Genomic DNA, 18,213 nt, shown 5'->3' with positions numbered 1-18,213 from the left:
CTGAATTCATTGAGCATTTTATATTTTTATTTTCAGCTTGAAAATATTTCACAAAATGAAAGTTCAGCATTTTCCCACTCATCATCACAGCTCTTGTAATGACACTAAAGTTTAATTTAGCAATGTTTCAAATGGCACTCAGTTTTTTTATATGATGTGATTCAGTTTAGTAATAAACTTGGCAGCTAGTTCAGTTAGCGATCTGTTGTGTTATTATGAGTAAGTGAGCTGTGAAATAGCTATTTGTTAGGAAGAAACTCCATTAAGGCATTTGCATCAGTGTATTCATGTTGAGCTATGAGCTATTAATTCTCCCTTGTCATAAGCTAGCTATTCATGTTGAGAAAAATATAAAGGACTCTCAGTCGGTTTTAATTATTGGTGTGTAAGTTTTCAATCATGAAGGTGTTGAGCAAAAATGTGCATCAGAGGAATACAGGACCAGACGTTAGACAGTTTTTACGGTGAGTACAATAAAACCAAATATTGCTAACTACAGTGAGATTGTGACAAGTATTTTCAGCAGCAGAGCTATAATGCGTTCAGTAATGAGGGATAGTCTTGTTGGACTACCTGAGTTATTCTCTATTAAATGGAATTCTGAATTTGCAGTTGATCTATTAATAAGGTTTCCTTGCTGAACTAAATTCCCTGCTGATAAAAGCTGTACCAATATAGCAGCAAGATTTATACATCAATTTAAGGAAAATCAGGCACAGTTACTGCTCTTAATCACTAACTTCATCCTTGAAAGACACAAGGAAGTTTAATCAAGTGGATTTAGGCTTTGGAGACTGAGAGACCCAAAGGATTTTGTCGGAAAACAGAGTTAAAGTGGAAGATTAGCTGTGTACTTGGTGAATGAGAAACATGTTCAGATGGCTTTTTGGTATATTTTTGATCCTCTGTTTCTTTTCATTAGAACCAAGCATGATGGCCTCTATTGTCCAAGGATTGCTACTCCAACATAATGTAATGAAAAGTGTATGATTTATATGAAAATATAATTTTCCTTTAGAGTTTAGATTTGAAACTAGTGGCATATAGGTGTTAATCTATTTTTGTGAAGGGGATTAAAAATTAACTAGGTCCACTTAATGGAACCAAGATTTTAAATTGGTGTCACCGGAAGTGTCAATAGATATTTGTTTATATTGTGTGGTTTTATGGTGAGAGAGGGAAAAGGAAGACATCAGCTTGCTTTTGGGTTTAGAATATTCAAGAGTTGATTTTAATTTAGGAAAGCCCAGAGCTTGGAAAGATTTTAGCCAGTTTGAAGGATATCCAACTGAAGTTAGGTGCAACTGTTGTCTCTCCTAGGAAAAGGAGATTGTTTAAAGCAATTAAGCAGATAAGTTACCTCGGTAAAAGAGCACAGTTTGAAAATCTTTCTGACCAGGAATATTTGCTTGGAACTCTCCTGATTGTTAGAAGACTGAGAAAGCCTCAGCTGTGAGACTCAAGAAAAAAATGGCTTCAGAGCTCACAGAATGGAACTGAATGTCAGCAGTTAAGTCAAACCTACAAATGATAGAGAATGCAAATTTATCTAGCTTTTTGGTAACTTAAGTGATGGTATGGGATTTGCCAACATGTCCTGAAATCTGTTACTTAGATAGCTTGGTTTGGCTTATTTTCACTTAATTTGTGTAATAAACTTCTGTTTATTATTAAAATTAAACCTGGAGCCTTGATTGCTATATCTCAGAAAGACTGCCACACAATAAATTTATAAAAAGACAAAATATCTGTTAATCTGTGATCTACTGTAAGATCTAATTTGTCCAGTAGCAATATCAACTGGAATCATAACAATGAATGTGTATTTAAGGATTTCAATAACTTCTGGGGAGAAGATGAAAACAATTGAGAAGTAATATAAGAATTATTGTAATCTCTAATTTATCAGATTCCAGTCTTGCTAAATGTTTCAATCATAATGTTTAATTTTGCAGATGAATTTGAGCTGAATTTTCAAAAGGTTGTTTGCAAATTATTGTACCTGCGTGACTGTTTTATGTATTGAAGAAGTCGATCTGATTGTTTCAACGAAAACTGTTAGGACAACAGCACTCAGAAATTGGACATTCAAACAATTGCAATGTGCTTTCATAATCTGCCAGTTAATTGAGATGTGGTTATCACGCACACAGCAATTCTTGTTTGGATTGAGGTTCAGGGGCAGGGGTGCAGTCATATGATCATGACTTGTTTATGTTATTGGGAAGGCAGAGGGAATTCTCTCAGAGGACATTGTTATTCCCATCTGTTTACTAGCTAAGGAATAAAGAAATCAATTTTATTAATGTTTGAAAGAGCAGATGAGGTAACTTATGGATGTTATTTATCCTGCATTACAGAAAGCATTCCATAATTCCTCATAAGAGACTGTTCATCAAAGTTGAAATTCATGGAATTAGAGAAAAATTATTAACATGAATTGAAAATTGGCTCGGTGAGAGATGCTGAATTTAGATAAGGGATAAGCACTGAAATTGACAGGATGCATTGTATACCACAAGGATTTTGTACCTCAGTAATTCATCATATCTGAGAAAAGATAAGTATAGAGATCCAAGAACAGTGCAGCACAGGAACAGGCCCTCTGGTTCACCAGGACAGTGCTGACACATGATGCCTTCCTAAACTTATAACTTATTGTATCTACGCAGTTTGTATCCTTCTATTCCCCACCTACTCACATATCTGTCAAGATGCCTCTTAAACATTTGCTTTTGTATCCACTTCCTCTTGCGGCACATTCTAGGCAATTAGTACCTCTGGCATTATGGGTCTACCTACAACACGTGGACTACAATGGCTCAAGAAGGCAGTTTATCACCACCTTCTCAAGGGCAACTAGGAATGGGCAAAAGATGCTGGCGCAGCCAGTAATACTCGCATCTCACAAGGGAATTTTTAAACATTACCATACAAAACAAAGGAACAAACATGGTTCTGTTTTGTGATTTGGCATTTTAGTGATTAGAACATGAGTATTGAAGGCAGATACATGGTGGTTAGATTGTGTTCAGGCTTGGACCATGAGACTCTAGGCTTGTCAACAATCTGTGGTTCAATTATCCCTTTTCACTTTTGAATTGAACGACTATCATTGATTTATATGGAAAATAACTGTTGGATTTCATTTCATAGACAATATTTGCCCATTAACTACAACTCAGCCCAAATTCTCAATGCAGAACGTTTAGCAAAATCTCACTCTATTACAAATCTCTCTATTGTTCTTTGTTTTAGACTGCCTAATAATGTAGAATTTTGCAGCAATGCATTAAGCTCTTTCAGAACCATATTGACAAAAAAGTACAGATCAGGTTTCTGTACTTAACAAGAATTACTATTTATGACAAATAATTGGATTCTAACTACAGGTAAATAATTCTGAACCATCGACATATAATTTGACTAGTCAAAACGCTAAACCTCTTACAAACATCCCTTTATGCACATGCTGGAAGACACAAGCAGGGAGAAAAGGTGACTTATGAAGGGAAAAACTGAGTAAGTAGTTCAGCTTGTTTCTATTCCTACAATCTTCCAGAAAATGTCTTGAGGTAATCAGAATGCTGCTTCTCTGATTTGCTTTTCCGGGTGCTTTCATTAGTTTACAGGAGGCACAGGGTGGCTGGTTCACCTTAGAAAATGTCTGGCTTATTAATTTAGTGTCACTGCTATACCAACTTCTGAAAGATGAACTGTTTTCATTCAAATTTTTTTTACTGCAGACAACAGACACGGCTTCTGAGCACCTGGAGATTGGCTCCTTTCTATCTTGTTCACAGCCCCAAGCTGTTCAGCTATCTGAGGGCCAATTACATAGTTTTTGGCAGGCAGAAGACCTCTGAAATCGATAATTGGTTACTAGCCCACAGACCAAATGGCTACCTGTTGCCAAATGGATTTCCTTTTGTATACACCCTCAGTTCCAGCTCGTCTGCAAATTATCTGCTACTACCTAAACTAGCAGCTGTAAACAGTATTTAACAATGAATATCAGGTTACTTGCTTTCAAAACTATAACCTCAATAGTTCTTGGTATTAAAACCATTCTTTTCCTATTTCAGTCAGGATGGTAGAGAAGGTATATGGTATGCTTGCCTTTATTGATTGGGGAATTGAGTACAAGTCAGGATGTCATGTTGCAGCTTTATAAGACACACTTTGGTTAGGCCACACTTAGAGTAGTGTATTCAATTCTGGTCGCCACATTACAGGAAGGATGTGGAGGCTTTGGACAGGATGCAGAAGAGCTTTACCAGGTTGCTGCCTCGATTAGACAGTATGAACTATAAGGAGAGGCGACAAAAGCTGTATTGTTTTCTCTGGAGTGGCAGAAGCTGAGGGGAGACTAGATAGAAGTCTTTAAATTTTGAGATGCATAGATAGGGTTGACGGTCAGAATCTTTTTCCCAGAGTTTAAATGTCCAAGACTAGGCACATGCATTTGAGGTGAGAGGGAGAAAGTTCAAATTAGATGTGAGAGGCAAGTTTTTTTTACACAGAGTAATAGGACTGTGGAACGTGCTACCAAGGATGGTGGTGGAGGCAGATACGATAGGAGCATTTAAGAAACATTTAGATAAGCACATGACGATGCAAGGAATGCAGAGATATGAACCAAGGGCAGGCAGTAGGGATTAGTTGGCATCATGTTTGGCACAACGTCATGGCCAAAGGAACCGTTCCTGTGTTGTATAGTTCTATGTTCTAACAAAAATACACAAAAATAAAATGATATGGCCTTTACAACAAAAACCAGATGTTTAGTACAAGAACTCAAGTAATAGGAGAAGCAATATGCCATTTGCCTCCCAGGCCTGTTCTGCCATTTAGTATAGTCCTGACTGATCTGATTGTGACCTCATCTGCACACCCCTGCCTGTAAATCACTGCCATCCCTCAAGGTGAACTTCCAATTGTGTGTCTCCCTATCAAATGTCATGTATATGATTTAGAGCCAATCTTCAATGATGAGTAGATATTAGTAGCTAAGCTCTGACTTAGAGACTGCTAGTATTATGATGCCCTGATTATTATGCTAGCAACGTGCAGATCATCATAGGTCTAAGCAAATGAGGGAGGTTGTTATGACCACCCCCGTCAGGAAACTCCACACTGTCTTTGAGGAGTTTACACATTCTTCCCATGTCTGCATGGGTGCTCCGGTTTCCTCCCACAATCCAAAGATGTGCAGGTTGGGTGAATTGGACGTGCTAAATTGCCCATAATGTTCAGGTCAAGTGCATTAGTCAGGAGTAAATGCAAAGTAATGGGAAATGCGTTTGAAAAGGACGGTTGGTGGTGACTTGTTGGGCCGAAGGTCCTGTTTCAATACTGTAGGGATTCTAAGAAACCATATAGCAAAACGACCAAATTTATTGAATGATCCCTACATGCAGGACTGCTCACAAGATTTCACCCTTCATAACTTCTACTCTAACTCAAATCAAAATCAACACACAATAAACATGATACGTTTTGGAGAATTTAGCCCAATTAATCAGAGATCACAGATTGGACTGAGAACTAACAAGGATTTATTTAACAAACAGCGATATCACGGAAGCGACTTGACCTCACTGAAGGAACCATAGCTTTTTTCTCGAACAGAGAATGCAGTGGAATTTTATACCCTGAGAACAATGAAGTGTGAATTATGAGACAATGGTGTGAGTTGTACAACAAAGAGAAAGAAAGTTCATTCATTAGGAAGATTCAAGTGTCCGGTGTCTGACAATGAGTTTCTTAATTGACTCAGGAGATTCCGACCCTTGGCTGAAGTAGGTGTTAGTGGGTTTCATTCTGGTATCAATGTGTTTGTATTGTTGAGGGGGCAAGCGAAGTACCTTTGGTGCCTTCTTGTCTGGGTACTCTTTCTGAAGGCTTGACTCCTGCTGGAAGCAGCTGTGCCCTAAGGACATCAGAGGTGCTGAGCTATTGTGGATGTACAGCATGGAAGCCAACCCTTTGGTCCAACTCATCCATGCCGACCAGATATCCCAACCCAATCTAGTCCCACCTGCCAGCACTTAACCCATATCCCTCCAAACCCTTCCTATTCATATACCCATCCAGATGCCTTTTAAATGTTGCAATTGTACTGGCTTCCACCACTTCCTCTGGCAGCTCATTCCATGCACGTAACACCCTCTGCATGAAAAAGTTGCCCCTGAGGTCTCTTTTATATCTTTCCCCTCTCACCCTAAACATACGCCCTCTAGTTTTGGACTCCCCCACCCCAGGGAAGAGACTTTGTCTATTTATCCTATCCATGCCCCTCATGATTTTATAAACCTCTATACAGTCACCCCTCAGCTTCTGACGGTCCAGGGAAACCAGCCCCAGCCTATTCAACCCCCTATAGCTCAACTCCTCCAACCCTGGCAACATCCTTGTAAATCCTTTCTGAACCCTTTCAAGTTTCACAACATCCTTTCTATTAGGAAGGAGTCCAGATTTGCATGCAATACTCCAACAGTGGTCTAACCCATGTCCTGTATGGCCGCAACATGTCTTTCCAACTCCTGTTCTCAATACTCTGACCAATAAAGGAAAGCATACCAAACGCCTTCTTCACTATCCTATTTACCTGTGACTCGACTTTCAAGGAGCTATGAACCTGCACTCCAAGGTCTCTTTGTTCAGCAGCACTCCCTAGGATCTTACCATTAAGTGTATAAGTTCTACTAAGAATTGCTTTCCCAAAATGCAGCACCTCACATTTATCTAAATTAAACTCCATTTGCCACTCCTCAGCCTATTGACCCATCTGATCATGATCCCATTGTAATCTGAGGTAACCTTCTTCACAGTCCACTATACCTACAATTTTGGTGTCATCTGCAAACTTACTAACTGTACCTCTTATGCTCACATCCAAACATTTTATATAAATGACGAAAAGCAGTGGACCCAGCACCAATCCTTGTGGCATTCCACTGGTCACAGGCCTCCAGTCTGAAAACCAACCCTCCACTACCACCCTCTGTCTTCTACCTTTGAGCCAGTTCTGTATCCAAATGGCTAGTTCTCCTTGTATTCCGTGAGATCTAATCTTGCTAACCAGTCTCCCAAGGGGAACCTTGTCAAATGCCTTCTTGAAGTAGATATAGATCACATTCACTGCTCTGCCCTCATCAATCCTCTTTGTTACTTCTTCAAAAAACTCAATCAAGTTTGTGAGACATGATTTCCCACACGCAAAGCCATGTTGACTATCCCTAGTCAGTCCTTGTCTTTCCAAATACATGTACATCCTGTCCCTCAGGAGTCCCTCCAACAACTTGCCCACCACCGATGTCAGGCTCACTGGTCTGTAGTTTCCTGGCTTGTCCTTACCACCTTTCTCACATAGTGGCACCACATTAACCAACTTTCAGTCTTCCGGCACCTCACCTGTGGGCGGCACGGTGGCACAGTGGTTAGCACTGCTGCCTCACAGCGCCAGAGACCCGGGTTCAATTCCCGCCTCAGGCACTGACTGTGTGGAGTGTGCACGTTCTCCCCGTGTCTGCGTGGGTTTCCTCCGGGTGCTCCGGTTTCCTCCCACAGTCCAAAGATGTGCAAGTCAGGTGAATTGGCCATGCTAAATTGCCCGTAGTGTTAGGTAAGGGGTAAATGTAGGGGTATGGGTGGGTTGCGCTTCGGCGGGGCGGTGTGGACTTGTTGGGCCGAAGGGCCTGTTTCTACACTGTAAGTAATCTAATCTAATCTAATCTAATCTGTGACTATCGATGATACACGTATCTCAGCAAGGGGCCCAGAAATCACGTCCCGAGCTTCCCACAGAGTTCTAGGGTACACCTGATCAGGTCCTGGGGATTTATCCACTTTTATGTGTTTCAAGACATCCAGCACTTCCTCCTCAAGATGTCACCATCTATTTACCTACATTCTATATCTTCCAAGACCTTTTCTGCAATAAATATTGATGCAAACTACTCATAGAGTCATAGAGATGTACAGCATGGAAACAGACCCTTCGGTCCAACCTATCCATGTCGACCAGATATCCCAACCCAATCTAGTCCCACCTGCCAGCACCCGGCCCATATCCCTCCAAACCCTTCTTATTCATATACCCATCCAAATGCCTCTTAAATGTTGCAATTGTACCAGCCTCCACCACTTCCTGTGGCAGCTCATTCTGTACCCGTACCACCCTCTGTGTGAAAAAGTTGCCCCTTAGGTCTCTTTTATATCTTTCCCCTCTCACCCTAAACCTATGTCCTGTAGTTCTGGACTCCTCGACTCCAGGGAAAAGACTTTGCCTTTTTACCCTATCTATGCCCCTCATAATTTTGTAAACCTCTATAAGGTCACTCCTTGGCCTCCGACGCTGCAGGGAAAACAGTCCCAGCCAGTTCAGCCTCTCCCTATAGCTCCTGGGGCAATTCAACAGAGGCAAGGCAATATTGGCCAAACCTCTTCTTTTACATCTTTAATGGGTATGCCGGGTTTTCAACCAGGGATGATATATTCAGGATTTAAAAATTGGACGGATAGGGGTGTGTCTTGACTGGGTGATTTATTTGAGGGAGACGTAATGATGTCCTTCGATCAGTTAGTACAGAAATACGAACTATCTAATAGGGACCTCTGTCGCTTTTTTCAAGTTAGGGATTTTATTCAAAAAAAGATTACACTTTTGACTACACTTTCTGTCACTTCTTTATATCATCAATTGGGGGGTGCTCCCTCCGATGAGTTCGATCAACTGCAGGGTGTGTGAGAGCGAGAGAGCTAGGTGTTGGAGTCTCCTCAGAGGTTTGGGAAGATATTTGTGAAAATGCAAAAAAGATATCAATTTGCAATCGGACCCATGCTTTTCAGTTGAAGATCCTCCACAGGGTCCACTTGGCTCCGAATGGTTTGTCAGCATGTCCCGACTGCAAGGTCTGTACGGGCACTCTTACCCATTGTCTCTGGTCTTGTGGTAGGCTTCAAGCATATTGTAATGCTGTGGCGGGGTGTAAGGGTGGAGAAGGACCCTATCTCTTCTTCTGGGCCTGCCCAGTGTGTTCCCTGCAAACGTGCGTAAGAAAAAACGTTTCAATATCCTCACGAGCAAGAAAGAATATTTTGCTAGGTTGGGTATCTGAAACCACTCCCACCCCAAGGCCAGTGGGGCTCCTGTCGGTTTGGCAGAAGGTTATTATGGAGCATATTCCTTTGGATTTTCTCACAAGTACAGTACACCACGAAACTGAGAATTTTTATAAGACATGGCAGCCCTTTTTGGAATACCTAGACACAAATCTATCTGCCACAGTAATAAGGGCTTTTATATAGCCGTAACAATTGTGTTTTACCAGTCCAATATCCGGGGAGGCGGAACTGTGAATATATGAGTGTCTTGTTTGGCTGAGTTGAGTTATCACTATTTATTAGTTTGTTAGCAAGTTTTAAGAAGATTTGTAGCTCAGGTTGAGGTTCTGTTAGTTCGTTGTTGGTTATTATTTATTTAGTTAAATAGCTGGTTTGGTTTTTTAAATTCTGTTTTTTTTCTATATATGATTATACATTTGTACATGAGGTTGGGTTGGGTTTTTTACTTGTTTTTTTTTTGTACTGTTTTGAATTGTATTGTTTTGTATTTGTTGTAATATTAAAAAATCTGTTTTTTTCAATAAAAATATATAAAGAAATGTGGAGTAGGCTCAAAGGGCTGAACTGCCTACTTCTGCTAATGTCCTGATATTCTTAACAGAGATACACTGTATTTTTAAAAGCTTTTGGGGTGAAAATATTGTAAATTATTGCCTCTATTTTTGTAGATGCAACTTTCTGTGGTAGTATCTAGTTGAAGTAGCTGGCGCATAGTCTTTGCTGAAGCAAAGTTCCATCTTCGTGTTGAGTACACTCTTTCATGTGGGGGTGGTCAGTTAGCAAAATTGGCTGGATAGCTAGTTTGTGATGCATAGTGATCCTACAGTGTGGTTTCAATTCCTATACTGGCTGAGATAGCATGAAGGACTCTCCTTCTCAAAGTCACCCCTTGACCTCGTAGCCTAGCATATTGCATACTCTACCATCACCATCAAGCCAGTGGATAAGCTTTGAATCACAGAATCACACAACAGAGTTGTGAGAAGAGTTAGACCTTATACAATAAAAGGGGCAGTAGCAAGTTGGAAACAAAATTAGCTAAGTGATAGTAAACAAAGAAAAATAGTCACAACTTGTCCATTCTTTCCCTCATAACTGACTTATCCCTTAAACCATTTTTAGTAAACCTCTTCTGCATTCTCTTCAATGCTTTCTATAACATGGCATCCAGAACTGAACACAATACTCCAGCTGAGATCTAACTAGTGGATCATGAGTTTAGTGGGAACTTTTTTTTTTCTTAAAATCTGTGCTTCTATTAATAAAATCTAGGATGCCTTAAGCTTTTTTTTTAACTGTTTGCTCTGCCTATCTTGCCACCTTTGATGACTTAGGCGCACACATATATACCAAGTTTCTCTGTTCCATTGTCCTTTAAATAATGCACTTTAGTTTATTCTGTCTCCATGTTCTTTCTGCCAAAAGGTATCACATCACACTTTGCTGCATTCAACTTCATCTGCTAACTATCTGCCCACTCTACCATCTTGTTAATGGTTTTTTGATATTCAACAGACCATCTCACATTATACACTGCTTCCAAGTTTTGTATCATCTGCATACTTTGCAACTGTCCCCACAGCAAGGGGTAGATCATGATTATTTATCCGTGTAAGAAAGAGTCCTAGAAACAGTGAAGAACAAGCAAACCTCTATAGGTTGATTTCAAAAATCTCTCCCTCTTTTTCCGCAAAGTTGCTCTCTCCAATTTTCTGTCAAAAGAGCAGAAAACAACTACATTGAGAGAGCTGAAAGAGAAAGTTCTGAAACCGAAAGGGTAAAGAAAGACCAAGGTTTAATCAGTCAACCAGTTAACTGTATTCTTTATCACTGTGCAGATAACCATGAGGCATCATCAAAGAATTGAGGATTATAAAATTAAAACTATAAAACTAAATTTTGTAATTTTAGGTGGATGATGTGGAACTGTGTTTCCCCGACATTTTTTCTATCCAATCACTTTGAATTTTGACTGTCTTTTAGTCTTTGTGTGGAAATTATTAAGAGGGGTAAAATTTAAGATACTTATGTTAGAAATCTGTTCTTTTACTATTGTTAAAGTCATCAGTGTTACAATTGTAATGCAGGCCAGTTTTATTATTACCAAAATAACCTATTGAGGTTTGCTTGTATCCAACATGCCTTTCAGTCAGAGGCAAATTGAAATTTTTGGTAATTTCATTGAATCTTTACATTTAGAGTCAGAAGTGCAAAGTTGCCATAATCTTACCAAATTTCTAGGGGTGCTGTCTCATTTGAGAGAGAGAGAGGACTGGTGGTACTTTTACTTGAGGCCAACCAAGCCTCAAGCAAGGGAAGAGATTGAGAAAGAGTGTTCTCTATGATAACCTCAGCCAGTGTGGAAATTGAACCCATGTTGTTGGCATGACTCTGCATCTCAAGTGAGATATCCAGATACCCTTCAGCTTGAATCTATGCTTGTTGCATTTTCCAGCACTTGGCCTTGAATGTTCCTTGAACATTCCTCGAATGTCATGACATTTCAAGTGCTCATCCACTTTCATTTTAAAGGTTGTGAGGTTTCCCACTTCTACCCTCCAAGACAGTACTTCATATTCACCTTGTCCATGCCCCTTAAAATCGTGCACCTGTCAATCAGGTCCCTCTTCAGCCTTCTCTGCACTAAAGAACACAACCCAAGCCTATCTAGTCTGTCTTCACAGCTAAAATGCTCCACCCAGGCAACATCCTGGTGAGTCCCCTCTGCACCCCCTCTAGTACAATCATATCCTTCCTGTAGCATGGTGACTAGAACTCTACAGTGTACTCATCTGTGCCCTAACTAAAGTTCTGTACAGCACCAAACCCAAAGTTCTGTACAGTTCTGCTCAAACCAAAGTTCTGTACAGTTCTTATAATCTATGTCACAACTCATAAAGGCACATGTCCCATATGTGTTCTTAACTATCCTGTTAACCTGTGCTGCTGCCTTCAGGGATCTATGAACAAACCTTCCAAACCCACAACAACTTCCATCTAGAAGGACAGGGGCAGCAGATACATGGGAACATCACCAGCTGCAATTTTCCCTCCAAACCACTCACCATCCTGACTTGAAAATAAACTGCCTTTCCTGCACTTTCATTGGGCCAAATTCCTGGAATTCCTTCCCTAAGGCAATTGTGAGTCAACCCACAGCACGTGGAGTGCAGTGGTTGAAGAAGGCAGCTCACCACCACCTTCTTGAGGGGAACTAAGGATGGGCAATAAATACTGGTTAGCCAGTGACGCTCAGATCCCAAGAATGAATTAAATAAAATCCTAAGATCCCTATGTTCATCTAAGCTTCCTCGAGCTCTGCCATTCATTGAGTAATTTGTTGTGACTCCGTGATGAGTGGGTCTTGATTTATAGTGCAGTAACCCAGTGAGTTGGGACAATTCCAGTAGTCTAATCTGTGTCATTGCTGAAATACTAAAAAGTATATTTAACAGTGATATCAAATAACACTTAGGATCACTGGGATCCAAACTTCATTGTAGCCTTCATCCATACATAGTCAAAAGAGGTATATTTCACTGGCTGCCTCCACTCTGGCTCCTTGCTGGCTCCCTCCACTCTGGCTCCTTTCACTTTAGCTGCCTCCATGCTGGCCTCCTCTACATTAATGGATTCCTGCACCATGTTCCCTTGCCAGCTCCCTCATCCTCACCGCCTCATTGATACTTTAATAATTACTATGGAGTAAACCATACAATGTTTGGAGGTTTTTATTTAAATGGAATACCAATGTTGAAATATCTTGATTATTGATGTGGAGAAGAGTTAGAAATTGAAATTAAATGATAGATTATTACAGTGAACTGTTTCATATATCTAAATTTTAGAACTAGAATATAGAAAACATCTTACTGTGGAAGACCAGTCCCACTACCTTAACAAATAAAATAGCTGTATTTACTTATGGTTTTCCTAGGTCAATTTGATGTATTTTTCACATGAGAGAGAGCGAAGGACAGACATCTGATGCCTTCTGGCTCATTTACACCCATTAGCTGTTTAGCTACCTGGAAGCCAATCACATAGATATTGGCAGACTGTAGGCCTCTGTCATTGGCAATAAATCACCAATTGCAAACCAATCAGCTGCTTGTTACTGGCCGAATCTCCATTTTTTACTCTTTTTTTTCCCATCTCCAGTGACACTTCCACTGTGCTCACAATAATGTAAATAGCACTTATAGTGAGTGTCAGGTTCCTTGGTTTTTAAATCAGCAATTTTCTCATTTCAGTTCACAATCAAAATTACAGAAAAATAAAAAGATATCTTTACAAATGCACCTGTTGATGAAGATTGACATTTAAGTGCCAGGCTTCGATTAAGTTTTAAACCACCCAGGCATGCCAACTCTAATTGATCAAGGCATCGCCCTGAGTAATAAACCAAAGGTAGTCAACTATTTTGTTGAGTTTAATCAAGGACATATACAGTTTCTTTCTGTCTGCAGAGAGCAGGGTGCTGTGTATTAGTATCTGTCGCCCCTTCTCCCTGGTATATGCAAGTAAAGTGCAAGCCCGACTGACAATCCTCAACATAAATCTTTGTACACTTAGGATTATGCAATTGTAGAATCACCACTGATGTTTGATACTGTGATGCGAGATTTACAAGTGTGAGCTGGTTAAGTATGGTCAGTACCATATTTCTGTGAATAATAATCATCAAATTCCCTCTTGAATATGTTAGTTGAACTACGTTACCATTAAGGTCATTGCAGTGGCTCGGTAGTTAGCACTGCTGCCTCTCAGCACTTGAGAGTTAGTTTCAGCCTTGGGTGGCTGTCTGTCTGTGTGGAGTTTGCTTACACTAGGGAAGCCTTAGCATTGCTGAATGCTATTCTTTAGGATCAGTAGTATTTATGACATTCTGAGAATTAAACTACTGCCTATGTAACATTTCTGCCAATTTTGGTACCAGTCCCCGATGTTGGTGTGAAGGACTTTATAAAATTGGCTGTTCCAGTAGTCATTGGTGCATGTGTAAGGTACAGAATTCACAGAGAAGGAAATCGTTGTAGTCAACCAAGAGACTTGAGAAAAAATTATGTAAAGACAAAATAATGTCTTGTTTTTTTTTTAAAAGAGAACAAAGTGGTCAGTGGAATTCAAACACTTAATATTGAAAGTTATGTTACAGTTTTGTGGCTTATAACTCTCCCTTGACATAACATCCATTGTGTGTTCCAGACAACTGCAAGAGCAGCAACGACAGAAGGAACTAGAAAGAGAACGCTTGGAGCGTGAGCGAGTGGAACGTGAAAGATTGGAAAGAGAAAGGCTTGAACAGGAACAGGTAGAACGTGAAAAACAAGAGAGAGAAAAACATGAGCGTATGGAACAAGAAAGACAGGAACGGGAAAGACAAGAAAGAGAGGAAATGGAATGGCAAGAAAGAGAACAACAAGAACAGCTTGAGAGAGAACAGCTGGAGTGGGAGTTGGAACGAAGGATGTCATCTGCTGGTAAGTGACATGTAAAGGTAAATATATGTTATGCACTGGTCACAGTAAACTGATCAGATTTGAAGCTACAGTATCCCTTTTTATTGACCTGTTGTCCAACCTATTTCACTTGGATGTTTGCTTGATTCAGTTTATGATATGAACACTTTAATTTTTGATTTGGGACAGTATTACAAAGCTTAATATTTTATGTGTAACTGAATAGGTTAAGGGATTGGCAAGTGAGACTATTTCAGAGTAGGCCTTTATTAAGTGAATGGTTGGGATTTTGCAGTTGGTACAAGGTGCAACACTTGTGATTCATCATGCTGACAGTTGTCCATAGACGGTTTCTTGTGCTTTTGAATGACAGTATGTATTATTAGAGCTGAAAATGTGTTGCTGGAAAAGCGCAGCAGGTCAGGCAGCATCCAAGGAGCAGGAGTATCGGCGTTTCGGGCATGAGCCCTTCTTCAGGATTCCTGAAGAAGGGCTCATGCCCGAAACGTCGATTCTCCTGCTCCTTGGATGCTGCCTGACCTGCTGCGCTTTTCCAGCAACACATTTTCAGCTCTGATCTCCAGCATCTGCAGTCCTCACTTTCTCCTAGTACGTATTATTAAATCATTTCATGTGGTGCCCTCTACAGTGGCGTTATCAGAAAAGGCAAGGAATAATGAGGGTCTTCAACAGATCAGATTAAAGAATCATTGCTGAGACAAGGAAGTACAAATTACAGTATTTATTTTGTGATAAATTAAGAAAAGTAGTGAAGGAAACTAAAATGGGATGAATAAAATAATTGGTGCATTAGGGAATGGAACATAAGAGCTTGGGAAGAAAATGGCTAAGATAAATAAGAGAAAAAAATGTAAAATAAAAGTTTTTTTTCAGTTTTAGAAAGTTTGATAATACGAAATTCATGAATAAATGAGACTCCATAGTTGCCAAATTAAATTTTCAGAGTCTGAGAGAATGTTTAATCATAATTTTAACTTCTTGTGCCTTAAAATAATTTACATCTGAATACATGAGCTCTTAGTGTGTTTGGTTGATAACTACTACAACTTGATGCATTCATTTCAATGACAGATCTTATCGTGGGGTAATTATAGAATTGTTTTGGCGCAAAAAAGAGGCCTTTCAGCTCATCGTGCCTGCACTGGTTCTGCTCCCTAGTGCCAATCATCTACTTTTTCCTCATATCCCTGCACACCATTTCTGTCCAAATAACTATCCATTCAGTTGAACCTGCCTCCACCACATTTCCGGGCAGTGGAATTTTCTTTTACGAGCAGGACCATCTCCCTATCTACTCTGTCCAACCCGTTCATGGTTTTGAAAACCTCTATCAAATCTCCTCTGAACCTTCTTTTCTCCAAGACGAACAGTCCCAACTTGTTCAATCTGTCCTCACAATTGAAGTTTCTTATTACTGCAACCATTCTTGTAAACTGCTTCGATATTCTCTCCAATGCATTCACATCTTTCCATAATGTGGTACCACAATTGTACACAATACTGCAGCTGAGATTTAACAAATGTCTTATACAAATTCAATTTCACTCCCTTGCTCTTGTACTCTGTGCCCCCAATTAGTAAAGCCAAGAAACACTGAAAGCTTTATTAACTGCTCTCTCCAACTGTCCTGCCCCTTCAAAGATCCAGGTCCCTCTGTTTCTGCAACTCTTTTAGAATTGCCCCCTATTTAGTATTGGCTTTCAATGTTCTTCTGACCAAAGTACATCACCTTACACGAGTTTGCATTGAACCTCACCTGCCACGTATCTGCCCACTCTATCAATTTGGCAATGTCATTTTAGAGGTCCACACTGTCTTCTTCACAATTTACAATTCTTCCAAGTTTAGTGTCATCTGGAAACTTGAAAATTGTCTCTTGCGCACTAAGCTCCAGGTTATTAGTTTATAGCAAGAAATGCAAGGGTGCCAATACTGACCCCTGGAAAACTCCTCTACAAACCTTCCTCCAGCCCAAAAAAGTATCTATTGAGCATTACTGTCTGTTTCCTATCAGTCAACCAATTTTGTATCCATGTTGCTGCTCTCCCTTTAATACTATGACCTATAACTTCTCTCACAAGTCTGTTGCTTGACACTGTATCAAGCACCTTCTGAAAATCCATGTATACCATCAACAGCATTATCATCACTGATCCTTTCTGTTACTTGTTCAAAAAAAACCTCCATTGGGTTCATGCAAAAAATGTTTTTCTTAGAAATCCATGTTGACTCTTTCTAATCAATCCACCTTTTCTCATGTGACTATTAACTCTATAACAAATAATTGTTTTTAGAAGTTTTCCCAAGTCTTCTAGCACCTCCCCAAGAGTAGGGTTGAAAGTTTATGGCCTGTTTCCCTGCAATTTCTATCCTCACTTGTTTAAAAATCCATGGATGCTTCCCATCTGGTCCCAGTACCTTGACTAGCTTAAGTGCTAATAAATTAACCAAGACTTCTTCCTTAGTAATTTTGAATCTTTCTAAAGCGACAGAGTTTCCTCTCCTGTCACCATTACTTGGGCAGCAGCATCTTGTATTGTAAAGTTAGATGCAAGGTATTAATTTAACACCTCAGCCATGCTCCCTGCTTTCACATGTAAACCTGAAACAAAAACAAAAATTACGGGCGAGATTCAGCCTGTCTGGCAGCCTCTGTGGAGAGAAAGCAGAATTAATATTTTTAAGTCCAGTGCCCTGAAATCAGGAACATTAATTCTGATTTCTTTCCATAGATGCTGCCAGACAGACTAAGTTTCTCTAGCTATTTCTGTTTTTTTTTTAGATTTCCATCATCTGCAGTTTTTTTAGTGCTTCTCTCATGAGTAAATACCTTGTTTGGTCTCTGATCAGCCCTACTTAAACCACTGTTACTGTTAATATGCCACTTGAGGACTTCGGGATTTCCCTTTGTTATAGAACATAGAAGAATACAGCGATGTTGCGCCGATCCAAGCCCACCTAACCTACACTAGCCCACTATCCTCCATATGCCTATTCAATGCCTGCTTAAATGCCCATAATGAGGGAGAGTCCACCACTGCTACTGGCAGGGCATTCCATGAACTCACGACTCGCTGAGTAAAGAACCTACCCCTAACATCTGTCCTATACCTACCACCCCTTAATTTAAAGCTATGCCCCCTTGCAATAGCTGACTCCATACGTGGAAAAAGATTCTCACTGTCGACCCTATCTAAACCCCTAATCATCTTATACACCTCTATCAAGTCACCCCTAAACCTTCTTTTCTCCAATAAAAACAACCCCAAGTGCCTCAGCCTTTCCTCATACGATCTCCCTACCATACCAGGCAACATCCTGGTAAACATCCTCTGCACCCGTTCCAGTGCCTCCACATCCTTCCTATAGTATGACGACCAAAACTGCACACAATACTCCAGAGTCTTATACAACTGCAACATGACCTCAGTACTCCAGAACTCAATTCCTCTACCAATAAAAGCCAGTACGCCATATGCCTTCTTAACCGCACTATTTACCTGGGTGGCAACTTTCAAAGACTTGTGTACATGGACACCAAGATCCCTCTGCTCATCCACACTACCAAGTATCCGACCATTAGCCCAGTACCCATCTTTTT

At 40.1% G+C, this 18,213-nt stretch overlaps 1 protein-coding gene across 7 annotated transcripts in view; it reads left to right on the top strand.

Annotated features, from left to right (window-relative positions):
• Nucleotides 1–18,213, top strand: part of enah (ENAH actin regulator) — a 398,339-nt gene that overhangs the window by 308,578 nt on the left and 71,548 nt on the right. For 6 of the 7 annotated variants that reach the window (XM_043687390.1, XM_043687387.1, XM_043687385.1 and 3 more), the window contains one exon: nt 14,338–14,612. In XM_043687390.1, coding sequence (XP_043543325.1) covers nt 14,338–14,612 — 275 coding nt within the window. Of the gene's footprint in view, nt 1–325; nt 465–14,337; nt 14,613–18,213 lie in introns of those variants that run through there. The other variant, XM_043687389.1, reaches the window with a different exon arrangement.

Source organism: Chiloscyllium plagiosum, chromosome 3, assembly GCF_004010195.1.
Source record: "Chiloscyllium plagiosum isolate BGI_BamShark_2017 chromosome 3, ASM401019v2, whole genome shotgun sequence".
Taxonomy (NCBI): Eukaryota; Metazoa; Chordata; class Chondrichthyes; order Orectolobiformes; family Hemiscylliidae; genus Chiloscyllium; species Chiloscyllium plagiosum.
This window is presented reverse-complemented; position numbering and strand designations above follow the sequence as displayed.